The 12,340-nt window shown below is 45.0% G+C and overlaps 2 protein-coding genes across 2 annotated transcripts in view; one reads left to right on the top strand and one right to left on the bottom strand.

The window, feature by feature from the left end:
* Nucleotides 1–8,627, top strand: part of LOC144109795 (uncharacterized) — a 58,504-nt gene extending 49,877 nt beyond the window's left edge. The window contains exons 4-5 of the mRNA XM_077642584.1: nucleotides 7,631–7,775; nucleotides 8,358–8,627. Coding sequence (XP_077498710.1) covers nucleotides 7,631–7,775; nucleotides 8,358–8,627 — 415 coding nt within the window. The remainder of the gene's footprint in view (nucleotides 1–7,630; nucleotides 7,776–8,357) is intronic.
* Nucleotides 8,628–9,585: 958 nt separating this feature from the next.
* Nucleotides 9,586–11,083, bottom strand: LOC144109794 (uncharacterized). Its single transcript, XM_077642583.1, has 2 exons — nucleotides 10,737–11,083; nucleotides 9,586–10,165 (listed from the first exon to the last, which is right to left on the bottom strand). The coding sequence occupies exons 1-2, from the start codon at nucleotides 11,081–11,083 to the stop codon at nucleotides 9,586–9,588; spliced, it is 927 nt and encodes a 308-aa protein (XP_077498709.1).
* Between the last annotated feature and the right edge of the window lie 1,257 nt (nucleotides 11,084–12,340).

The following is a 12,340-nucleotide window of genomic DNA, read 5'->3' as shown; positions in this document are numbered from 1 at the left end:
TCCACGCGTTGGTTGACACCTCCTACCTACAGCGTTGAGTTCAAAAAAGGGCGGGAGCTGGGAGGTTTAATCCGATTTAAATTAGGGAAATGGCCCGCACAGGACAATAATTCGAAGTTTCTAATAGTGCCCGGAACGTGTAGATAGAGTCGCCGCGGTAAAAAGACCAGTTGAGATTCCTCTTTAGTGCACCTTTAAGCCTTTGTCCTTTCACTAGCGCTTGTTTACCCATCAAATTGTTAATAAAATATTAATTTGAAAAATACTGTATAGTAGGGCCATAATCATCATCATCAGCTTAACTACATTCACTGCAGGGCAAAGGTCTCTCCCATATCTCTGCAATTAACCATGTCTTGTACAAGCTATGGCCACCTTATCCCCACAGACTTCCAAACCTCATCCGCTCACCTGACTCTTGCAATCCCCGCTACACTTGCCTTCTCTTGGAATTCACTCCGTTACCTTAAAGGGTCCCTGAAAAGGGTGTTTGAGGTTGTCTTTAAAATGCCCGCATTATGTAGAGTACAGGCCAACGCGCGTTCATGCCGCATACAAGGCCTCAGAAGCGAGCCGATAATTTACAACACAATATTTAAAACTCCAGCTTCTGCGCCTAGCGGTGACCTAGCGGTGACCTGCGGTGCTGTGCTTTTGCCCGAATTCGCGCTTGTTGCGTCATGTAGTGCTCATTACATCAGCAGCAGACTGCTAGCGTTGGTTCGTGTGCGTCAGCAGGCGGCAGAGGGGGGAGTCCGAAGGGCCGGCAGAGGAGCACCAACATTTCAGCGTTTAAAAAGTGACGACAGGAGAGGGAAAGGTGCAAAGACGTGGAAATTCAAATGATGACTACAGATAACTCAGCTTCCACAAAAAGCATATAAAAAATTCTTACTGGAGGTTTTTTGTGAAGCAGCATCCTTTAGCATCCTGGGCACATCGGATGTTTGCTGAGACCCCCTTTCACAGCCCCTTTAAGTGGCCATAAGTCATCTTGCCTTTACATGCATGCCCTGCTCTTGCGCATTTCTACTTAATGGCAGCAATGGTGGAGAGAAGGCAGGCACATGGTGTCTTGATGGGCACAAAGTGAAAAGAGAGGAGAAAGCCTCAAGGTGCTTGCCAATGTTTCAACTAGAGGTTAGGACAAATCCTCTTGTTGAAACATTGGCACGTACCCTGCCACTCTCCCCTTCCTCGTTCACTTTATCAATGGCAGCTAGGATATCATTAACTGGTGTTCATTCTATGATCTGGCCACTTTGCTCCTTTCCTGGCTCATAATGTTGCAGTTACCATTTTCCATATTTTGCTGTGCTGTCTGCAGTTTAAGTTGAGCAGTTTTTGTTAGCTTTCACATTTTTGCTCCATAGGTAAGGGTAAGATACAACCGTTCTAATTCTTCTCTTGAGGGATATTGGCAATCTGCTATTCACGACGTAAGTGTGCCTGTCCAATGCACTGTGCCCCATTCTGACTGCTATCATTGTTCCACACTCATGGACTGGATCTGTGGTCACTGCCTGCACTAAGCAGCTGTGTTTAACCTATGAGGCCCTCGGGCCAGTAGCTTTGTATGTATGTGACTAGTTCTTAGCATGGTGTATTTTAACATGTTAATTCATAAGTATACCACTTACAATAGTTTGCTGCCTATCACAAACTGTTTTTGCTTTCACGACGGTTTTGAACATTATCATAGATCTCTGGATAATTTCTAGACCCACCATTGACCATTGTTCTTTGCTTGTCTTGGTCCTCGATCATGGCACGTGGGGATTAATGTTCCGAAGCTGCACATGGGTTATGAGAGATGCTGTAATGGGGAGCTCCGGATGAAATTTGACCACCTGGAGTTCTTTAATGTGCGCTGAGATCGTACAGGACGCGTTTTTTTTTTCCTGCACTACAGTGCAGTTGCACTGGAAGAAGTTGAATCCTGTGACCTTGTGCCATACAGCCAAATGCCATAGCCACAAAACCATGACTTTGGGGGCACCTTCTGTACTGTGTGAAGTCAAAATTGGAGATTCCTCGTGTTATTAAGGTGCGCAGTAATAGCTGGTCAGTCTGGCGATACTGAAGTGTTAAGCTCCTTGGAAGAGGCTACAGCTTGCTACAGTGTGCCACAGGTGTGTAACACATTCATTAACTAATAAAAAGGAAAGATGTTACAATGAAAAGAAAGTTTGCTGTTTTCATTTTGCACATGGCACCACTGATGTTGCAGTAGTCACAAAGAAACTGTCGGTATGCATCAGTGCACGGTTAGAAAAGTGTGCTGAAACCATATTTTGGATGGCAGAAGGTGTTCCTGTTATCAATATTCATTGTCGAATGAGTCCTCTTTATGGCAGGGTGTTATGTTTCCAGTTAGAAGGTGGGTAGGGACCGTACACATGCAAGATCCAGCTTTGTCGAGTATGGAACAAGAATCGCAGTGGAAGCTTGGTGCTTGCATTTCACACATGAGCTCATGGCACTTGCGGATGATTTTATTTGTGATGGTTGTCACATTAAGGAGATGGCTACTGCGGGCATTCTTGAATTTGAGTATGCTGAAGGAATTGCGTGCACTTTTGCTTAAATTTAAGTTTGTCCTAAAAAATACCATTTAACATGACAACGCTTGGAATGACAAATCGGGTGACAAAACCACCGCTTTGAACAAGCTGCAGGTTCGGGGTGCACTGCCCCACCCGCCCATAGTTCTTAACTAGCGCCATGAGGCTTCTTGCTATTCCTGTAACTGAAATAACATATAAAGACCATGCAGGTCCCAACTGGGGCCATCGGCCTCATTCTTCTGCGACAGCAAGTAAACAATAGTGCATCGATGGCGTAAGAGCATCAGCATCAGTGGGGGACTATATCAAAAAATTAATTACACCTCCAAAAAGACATCCCAGTTAAGCTTTATTTTGACTTTGACATCTTTCATTATTTTTAACACGTTACAGACAAGGAGGCAAATTATTCAGCACACCTCTCAAGCTTAGGATATATGCATCAAATTTTTGTGTCTGTATATTCAGTTCCTTGCTATTGGAGGCTACTTCAGTAATAAGGAATGATTAATTCAATTGATTCATTTATTCTATGGACTAATGTATTGTGGCCTCATTTTCTGTTATCTTTTAGGTCATGTCCTTAGCCTAATTATAGTTCTTTATTTCCTGATAGTTCTCTAAATAAACTTTTTTGGAATGTATGCACTCGAGCTGGTGTGTAGCTTTGAAAGCACAGTACCAGAATGCCATATGCTTGTTCACACATGTTGTGCTAGCTGGTACAACTTGGATTGGTGTGATGAGTGGGATTTAACATCCCAGAGCTGCACATTGCCTATAAGAGACACCACAGTAGAGGAACTGATTTTGACCACCCGGGGTCGAATTAATTATGAGCTCAGTTGCGATCCACATGACAGACAAGATGAAATGTAATGCATTTAAGTTCATATGAGCCATATAAAAACACATATGAGCTGAAATATAATTGAGAGACACATATTGGCCCATAACAAAGACACATTGTCCCAATCGAGTAACTGAGACACATCCGAGTGATACAAGAGACACATATTGGCCCATACGAGTGACTGGGACACACGTATCAAACAATACGAGTGACTGAGAGACACATATCAACACTTACAAGTGATACAGGAGACACATATTGGCCCATACGAGTGATACAACAGACACGTATCTGCCATACTAGTGATACGATAGACACATATCGGCGATACGAGTGATATGGGGGAACACGTATTACCATATACGTGACACATATTACATTATACGTGGCACGTATTACATTATACGTGGCATATATTCAACACATATCTTCTCGTATTACCACATATCGCACACATATAAATTCATACTAGACACATATCCATCCATACGAGATTTTTCGATAGGGTAATGCCATTTCTGTGGACCCGTTTTCACGAAAACCGTACTGCTGTTCACCGAAGACTTTCTTCTCTTCAAGAAAGCTAGTTAATCGCAATTTCAGGAGCTGCTCTAAAGTTTTTGAGAACACAGCCAGGACTGACACACGTCGGTAATTGTTTATATCATCACGCCGACCTCCTTTACATATAACAGTGACTTTGGCTAATTTCATGCTAACAGAGAATTCACCGCTAGTTAAAGCTTTATTACAACCATGACGTAAAGGAGCGCACAAAAAAATTATAAGTGGCTTAGCTCAGCTATGCCAGGATATACGTAGCAAGAGGTACGTTTCCCTGGCTGAGCTTGTTGCGGTCGCTGTATGTTCAGCAATGAGAGGCATTGGGTATCAACATCTTTTATTCATTTTGCTTGACAGAGACGAAGACTGCCCGATGATCTGGGAAGTAGCATGCAGCGGTCTCAATTTTGCCGAAAGAGTATTTCGATTTGGTAGAGCCTCTTTAGTATACAAGCTCTATAGCAGTTCCCCTTTGTGTAGGATCGACGTGAGATTCTGAAGGTAAATTAAAGTCAAACTTTTCTTTCATACACTAAGAAAGTCTTGTTTCCTGTTTAAATCACCCAAAGCCACACACAACTGTGAAACCGTGCCGTAGGCTAGTATACACGTGGCAACCACATCAATCGTCTGCTTGACAGATGTTCCCGGTGCCACGTAGACACCTTGGATGATAATGCCGCTTTCCAGAAGCCGAACACAGCAGGCTTCACCATTATTCACCGCGATCAAAGGGAGATGTCGGACAGCGAAGATACCGTGTTTCACGTACACACAGACTCCAGCGTTCTTATTTTGTTCAAGGCAAATGCCAGGCAACAACCTCAGGATGGGAATAGTTAATGTTCTCTTGTCTATACCGCCGTATAGCAACGGCTGGGCTCTCCTTCTCTGCGTGCATGCCAAACATTGTGATACAGACGCTTACTACACCTCCGCCTCTTATACGCAACCCTGCGCGTGCCACGCGGGGTTCGGGTGATAGAGCGGTGTGCGGCGAGGCAGCGACGAAAAACGCGGCGCAGCTGTTGCCTCTCTCCGATTACCATGGTATCGGCGCATGCGCACAACTGCTCAACCGCCTGACGTCACGCTCGGCTTTGACGGTGGAGCGGGCGCGCGGCGACGGCGAAGCGCACCCCGCACTTTGCTCCTCTTCAGTTGCCATGGTAACGGCTCATGCCCACAACTGGCCTCTCACATGTACCGCGAAATGCTCGACTCGTAGCCCAATGTAGCTCTCGCTGCAAAATATCAGCAACAGCTATGACTGACTCGACTTTGAGGTCACATATCCCAACTGCTGTACTTCTTTTTAAGGACGCAAGGAAGGAGAAAATTTTAGCTTCCGTGCAGGGGTTCACAATAATACAACTTGGGCTTTCAGCACACATATACCTTTCTATTTCCTGTTCAGTGCCACTAGAGCGTTCAAAAAATGGTCATTAAATTTTTGCGCTAGCGAAGTATGACAATATTCAGTACCATTAAGCATTAGTGTGCCGGGATCGTATTGTTGGGGCTTCCCATAAGGATTCTGACTTCTTCCCATATTTTTTTAGGGTTATCAGATATTGAAGTGAATTTTCTTTTGTAATAATTAGTCTTGGCTTTCTTAAGGTCGGAGTTCAATATGTTTCAACATTTATTGTACTTCGATAATTTGTCTAGGTCTCTCGAGAGAATAAACGTGTTATACAATTTATCCCTATCTCTAATACTTATGCATAACTCGTGAGTGACCCATGGCTTTCCTGATTTTTGTGTTTTCTGAGCTGTACTGGCGGAAATGCTTTATCGTAGCAGTCTTTTATTCTCTATAAAGAGATGCCGTAAGACAAGCTTTTATTTTTTTCATTATACACGCAATTCCACCGCACTGCTTTCATCAAGGCGAGAAAATCAGCAATGGTGCCTGGATAAAATTTCTGGAAAACAACAGGAGGCGCATGGCTGCGTTTATTTCTTTTTTCTACACATAGAAAAAACCAAAATATTGGCAAATGATCGCTCAGTTCAAAGCTATGAATTCCCGAAAAAGCGTATGCCGGGACATGGCTGGTGACACACAAGTGAATCAGCGTTTCACTTCGTGGTGTTATTCTCGTTCGTAAACGGATATTAGTACACTGAAATGATTCAATCACATCAAGGAACCGTTCTGTTTGCGAACTTCCTACTACCAGATTGATGTTAGTCTAAAGCCAGGTCAATTTGCATACATAATACAGACGCGTATGCAAAAAGACTGCTAATGAATTGAACCAATCCATCAAGATTGCCCGAATGTGGGCGATAATCTGTGGCAATCATGGACCCCGAACATTTGACAAAAATTATGGTGGGGCAGGAAAAAATCTTGAAAAATAAAATGCCCCAGCCCATGTCACTAACCGAACATTTGACAGTCACCGACTCATGATGGGGGTTATTTGTGAGAATTCTGGTATAACATCATACTGCAGATTGCTCCGGTCCTTTTGGTTAACACATTCATACCCCTGTCACACGGGCACTTGTAAGGCCTTAGAAATTAAGGTCCTTTGCCCCAAAGGCGCGTGACGCGCATCTACATGGCAAAGCGTCGAGACCTTTGCGATAAATGTCCGTAGCAATAAAGGCAGCAGTCAGCGGCCTTAAAGTTGCTTAAAGGAGCAACCCAGACGGCAACGCCAGCTAGCGAGCTCAAGGAATAAAAAAATTGACGCAATTTTTAGTTTTGAAACCGTAAAAAAATATCGAATTTATCTTATTTAATGGTTAATTTTGCGTTACAGTGCACTTAACCGTAGAGGACGCTATGACTAAAGACATCCACTCTGCTAAGAAAGGACTTGAACGCTTTTCAGCAGCCGCATCGACACAGGCGTGCTTGCGCATCTCTTTGCTGTTTTTTCTTCGTTTGCTCTTTGTTGTGTGCGTGTTTTTCCTTTGCTTGTGTTTTCTGTTTTCTCGCTCGCATGTAGTTGAACTTCCTTTATATATTTAAAGTGATTTGTTTTTACCCGATTTAATTTTAATTTTGTACAAAATTTTAATGGAGGCAGGTAGTATTGAGGCCTCTCAGGCAACAGCCGAGTTGGACGCGCAGAAGTGCGCAGCAAAAAAAACGAGCGGACCGCGCACCCACTGGCCGGAGCGCGAAACCTGGGCACTTATCCGTCTCTGGGAAGACCACCTCTCAGAACTGCGCGGCGAGAAACGGAACGGGCCCGTTTACGTTGCCATTGCTACTTCACTGGCCGAACAAGGCATCGCAAAGACAAAGGAGCAGGTGCACTCAAAAATAGAAAACCTGACAACAGAATATCGGTGAGTAGTGTACTTAGCCAAGTGCTACTTTTATATATACCGCGGACTTATATTAGACCCCTAAGTGTTGCGAAATTTTGTGCTATGATAACCGCGCGGCAGCTTTCAAAACATGCGACAGGTGAGGCATAGTTTTGACTCATGTTATGCGCGAGCGGCTGCTGCATTGGGTTTGGGGCAGCTTGCTTTTCACACAACGTGCAGTGTGCGAAAATGCGTACTTGCCACAGTAGCCTTGTTTATTCAGTAGCAGCAGTTAAAATGGGCATTTGTACGAGATAATCTTTTGACTACCTGAGTGTTGGGATTGTAGTGCTCATGGGACTGTTTGCAGGAGGTGGTCACGAAAGCACACTGGCCAGGGTGCCATACCCTGGACATTCTACTGGGAGCTGCACAGAGTTTTGGGAAGCCTGCCAGTAAACGACCGCTCTCTGGTGGAAGAGAGAAGCTGCCAACCTGTCAGCACAATCGAAGAGGTAATTTTCTTGGAAGAATTTGAATCTCCATCTTCAAGGATGACTTCTCAACATCGAAGGCTTTGTATTGTTTATTTTGGATGACAACACCTTTACATATGTTATGAGATGAAGGTGTATCAAACATATGAATAATACAAGATTTGTAAATTTTTATTGGTTGGAGTCTGAAGCCGCACTGCACAACAAACCACTGTTCATAAGTTGCTCATCGAAGGCTTTGTATCATTTATTTTGGATGACAACACCTTTACGTATGTTATGACATGAAGGTGTATCAAACATATGAATAATACACGATTTGTAAATCACGCTAAGTGGCAAGTTAAAACATATCAGCAGGTGATCACAGCTCTGTTTGTTACTGAGGTGTAATGGACAGAGGCTCATTTCGGTTGTACCACTCTTGCGACGGCAGACAAAAAATGATTCACCACTGTAAACATAAATGTTTTCATGGACAACACTTATCAGAGCCCTGAAAGAAAGCATAGCTTGAGGGTTATTTGTTCAATTTCTGTGTGAGCATGTGCTTGACCTCCTGTTATTGTTTCATCATTGTTTCAAACGCTCTTCATTCAGATTATCTCCGCCATCGAGATTGGCGACATTCATGAAAGCTCATTTGAGCTTGAACCAACAACTGAGGCAGCTGACACATCTGCTGCTGCAGAAGACCCTGCGCAAGACCCTCTGCCACACCTGCGGGCCACAGCAAGCACTACCACAGTTGTGGCTACTACCAGCCGCCAGCAGCGGAAGCGGAAGCGACCACTTTCGTCAGCCCAAGAAACCCAGGAATGTCTGCTTGGAGGAGCAGCGTCTCCTGCGGCAGGATCTCAAGGAGTATAGAGAAAAAGAGCTTCGGCTTCGTGAGCGACAAGTAAAAGCCGAAGAAGACCTCGTTCAGGTGCTGAAGGACTTCCTGAACAAATAAAATGTATAAATCTCAGCTTGCATTCATGTACAGTACTCACGGATTGAAATAGGACATTCGGAGCGCGTGGCCGTCGCTTCATGGAGCGCCGCCCGTAGACGCTCATGGAACCAAGGTGGTGCATTGTGGTATGGCGTGAGAGGGAGAACATCTACAAAGCAGAATTGTTCCTTCCAGTAGCCAATCAGCCGGCCTGTGGTTTACCACATGCCTGCGTGGCACTGCAAGGCTAGCGCTCCGAATGTCCTATTTCAATCCGTGAGTACTGTACATGCTACTATTGGGCCACAGGCTGCGTGAAAGGCACAAGGCAGTGTTGCGATACAGTACTGACAGATGTGCAAGTTTAACAACAAAGCGACAAAAAGTACCTCAGAAAAGGCAAGGGCGAAAGAACAAGGCAAAATTGATGTGCACTGTCTTCAACTAGCAATAACTAATTGTGAATGTACTGACACTGTTTACAAAGACATTTGTTCACACAAGACTCATATTGACACATATATCCATATCAGTGCTTGTGTGTCTTGCACGAGGTTAACCATGTCCAGATCATGCCACGTCAGAAATTGCCCTGAAAGAGTGCTTCTCACACCAACGAAATTGGTTGGGAAACCCCACTGAGGCCAGTTAATTAACCTGGCTTTTAGACATATAGGTTAAGAAGTTGACGTGGTGATTGGGGTAACCCATTCTTCTGATTTTGTTTGTGCAAGAAAACCACTCCTTCAGGAAGGTTTGCAGTGGAAGGTAGCAAGGCACAAAACTAGACCTGCTGCAGTCCCACATTGGCACCAAATGCTACCTAGGATTAGGTATGCTGCTTAGAGGTACAACACATGGGCAGCACTCTTCGTCATGTTAAGCGGCCTTCTACTGCAGCTGCTTAAAGTAATGCACAAGAGCTGCCCGAACACTAGCCCCACTATCAACTTCTAACTGCGTAGTATGAGCAGGTTGTTCAAAAGCTCTGTCATGCTGAGAAACCTCATCCAACCATTGCTGCTGTAGCCGGGCACCAAAATGTTCCCACATGTTGTTAAGTGTACAGCAGGCTCTAATAATCACAGGCGCATGCCTGATCTCGCACTCCATCCTTTTCATAATGTATCGAAAGCGGGCTTTCATTCTCCCAAAGGCATTTTCAACAATCCTTCGTGTTTTGGACAGATGGTAATTGAACAGTCTTTTTTCCTCCTGTAAAGGGCCATTATGCGTGAAGGGTTTCATGAGATGCCCTGTCAGGGCAAACGCCTGGTCGCAAAGGATAATCGGGGGCACAGCAGTGCCTTTAATCACTGTGACCGGCGTCTTGAATAACGGCCCTTCAACTGTTTCAGCCAGATACAACTCACTGTACACATGGGAGTCGTGGCATCGTCCTGGGCTGCCTGCAGAAACATACCGAAACCGGTATTTATGGTCCACAAGGGCCAGAAGGATGACACTGTACCTGCACAAAAGAAAAGAACATTTTGTATGGACAAGGTTACATGATGGAACTATTTAGCGTGTATTTAAAAACAGTAGATCAGAAGAAGCCTAATGCTGTAGCGGGTCGTCAACTTCTAAGGTGAAAACAGAAGCGCTTCAGGACACCGAGCGCGAGTAATGTTCACATCCTTGTGGCTGTGCAAGACGCATGAGAGCAGTGACAGCTCCATGCCCCCCTGCCTGCAGCTGCTCAATAGTTTGGGAGCATCTAATAGAATTAGCGCACATATTCACCTTAGATGTGGAACAGTATACATGGATGTGTGTGGATGAAGCCGAACTTGTATACATATGATTACTGAAAATAAGATTATAAATAGAGGTGACAGGCTGTAAAGGTGATATTAGATTGCGAAGGATTTTTTTAGATCCATGAAAATTAAATACACATTAAAAGAATGCTGCAGCATTGTAAGTAGCCATGAAGGTAAATTCACATATTGTAAAAACTACCTTGTTTAACATCAGTTATGCCAACTACGTAATGCACTAAGGAAAAACCAAGGGAAAACCAAGAAAAAAACACTTGCCAGCCTTTGTAGTTCCTGTAGCCCACCGCATTCAAGTGGGGTGGAGACACCGGGAAATGGCAGCCATCCAAGGCCCCCACTGCTTGCGGGAATCCTGTCATAGCGTAAAACTCGCTAACATGTTCATCCATCTCGTTTGGTGCCATCATTCGGACCCACTCCGATTCGAGCACATCCACCACAGTCTCCGCAAACTCCCTATATATATTGTTCACAGTTGACCGCCCAACACCAAAGACTATAGCTACCACGCGGTCTTCGGCAGCTGAGCAGAGCTTGAAAAGGCCGATGCCGATTCTCTTTTCCGCACTGATGGCCTCCCGCATATTTGCATGTTCACGCTGCATTGCAGTTCGGCACCACTCCACAAGGTACCGAAAAGCAGCCGGGCCAACGCGGAACGCCTGTCGAAAATGCTGGTCTCCGAGGTTCTGCAAAGTAACCTCAAACCATCGCTCGTTGCGGGGATACACCTACCTACTGCGGTGCACAGTTCGCGGAAGGAACGCGACGGCTTTGCAATGGGCAATGTTTGCGAGAAGTTGTTCTTCCAGTGCGTCACCGTGCGCCTTAGCCGCATCCGCCGCCGCGCGTAATGATGCCACAGCGGCAATCTTCATGGCAATTTCACACTTCTTTCTAACGTCTTGCGATTCGTCGCTCATGATTACGGCAGCACGCTTCTCGCACACAACGAGGAGCCGAACGGAAAAGGGCGCCTACCGTGGTCGGACCGAGAACGACGAAAAAAGAACTTTGTTTCAACATATCCGTTTCTCACCGTCAGAACGCCCGTTTATTATCGTGATAGCTACTTTTTCTAACATAAACGAATTCACTTTTAGCTGATGTGCTACCGTCTGCTTTAATTTCATAATGTTACTAGCGCCGCTTCGCGCACAGCGGTGACTTTTGGCATTCACGGAGGCCGCGTTCTAGCTCCTTTGGATTTGCCGTGTAGCAGCCTCGCTGCTCCTTTTCGGTTTTCCTCCTTTAGTGCAAAAAGACAACTTTACGGAAAAGGCCGAGAAGAAGTCCCGTGTGACAGGGGTATCAGACTGCTAACCTTTGATGTTTATGGTTTCATGTGCACTCCAGAACAACGTCTCTGTAAAAGCAAGCATATAAAAACTATGATCCAGTGAACCTAGAGCTGTAACAATGTCAAATTGCATTTTCTTCAAATATCTAATGTTGACATGAAAAATGGACACACTCTAATTAGAGTTAAAAGGAGGACTGCGCCGGACAGAGTTGAAGGACACGCTATCGTGGTACACGTCATTGCAAAAGCTGGTCATCAGAGTGTAAACTGAAGATAAACAGGTGGCACGTTTCAAAAGGCCAGCAGCTCATACTATCAGATCAAGGTCCTAATCGCACTGAATGCGTGTGACCCGTACGCCCAACGCCTTGCGCACAAGCAGCTTGCCGCCTCTGTCAAGCGTACTGATAACCTTTTTGTTTTGCTCTACCCTTCATAGCCCGCAACAGTCTCTTAATTTCTGCTGCGACCGCCGCCAGGTCTCAGTAGTTAGCGCATGTCTACTCAGCTGGACTGCCCGGGTTCAACTTCATCGTAGTGCCTGCGTTTAGATAATCTG

The sequence above is a fragment of the Amblyomma americanum genome, chromosome 11 (assembly GCF_052857255.1).
Source record: "Amblyomma americanum isolate KBUSLIRL-KWMA chromosome 11, ASM5285725v1, whole genome shotgun sequence".
Classification (NCBI taxonomy): domain Eukaryota; kingdom Metazoa; phylum Arthropoda; class Arachnida; order Ixodida; family Ixodidae; genus Amblyomma; species Amblyomma americanum.
The sequence above is the reverse complement of the archived record's forward strand: the minus strand, read 5'-3'. Positions and strand labels throughout refer to the sequence as shown.

Excerpts from the sequence above, each read along its gene's own strand:
- LOC144109794 (XM_077642583.1), bottom strand. The coding sequence starts at position 11,083 with ATGCAGCGTGAACATGCAAATATGCGGGAGGCCATCAGTGCGGAAAAG. Across the intron at positions 10,166-10,736 it reads TACAGGAACTACAAAGGCTG|GTACAGTGTCATCCTTCTGG; the intron begins GCAAGTGTTTTT and ends TCTTTTGTGCAG.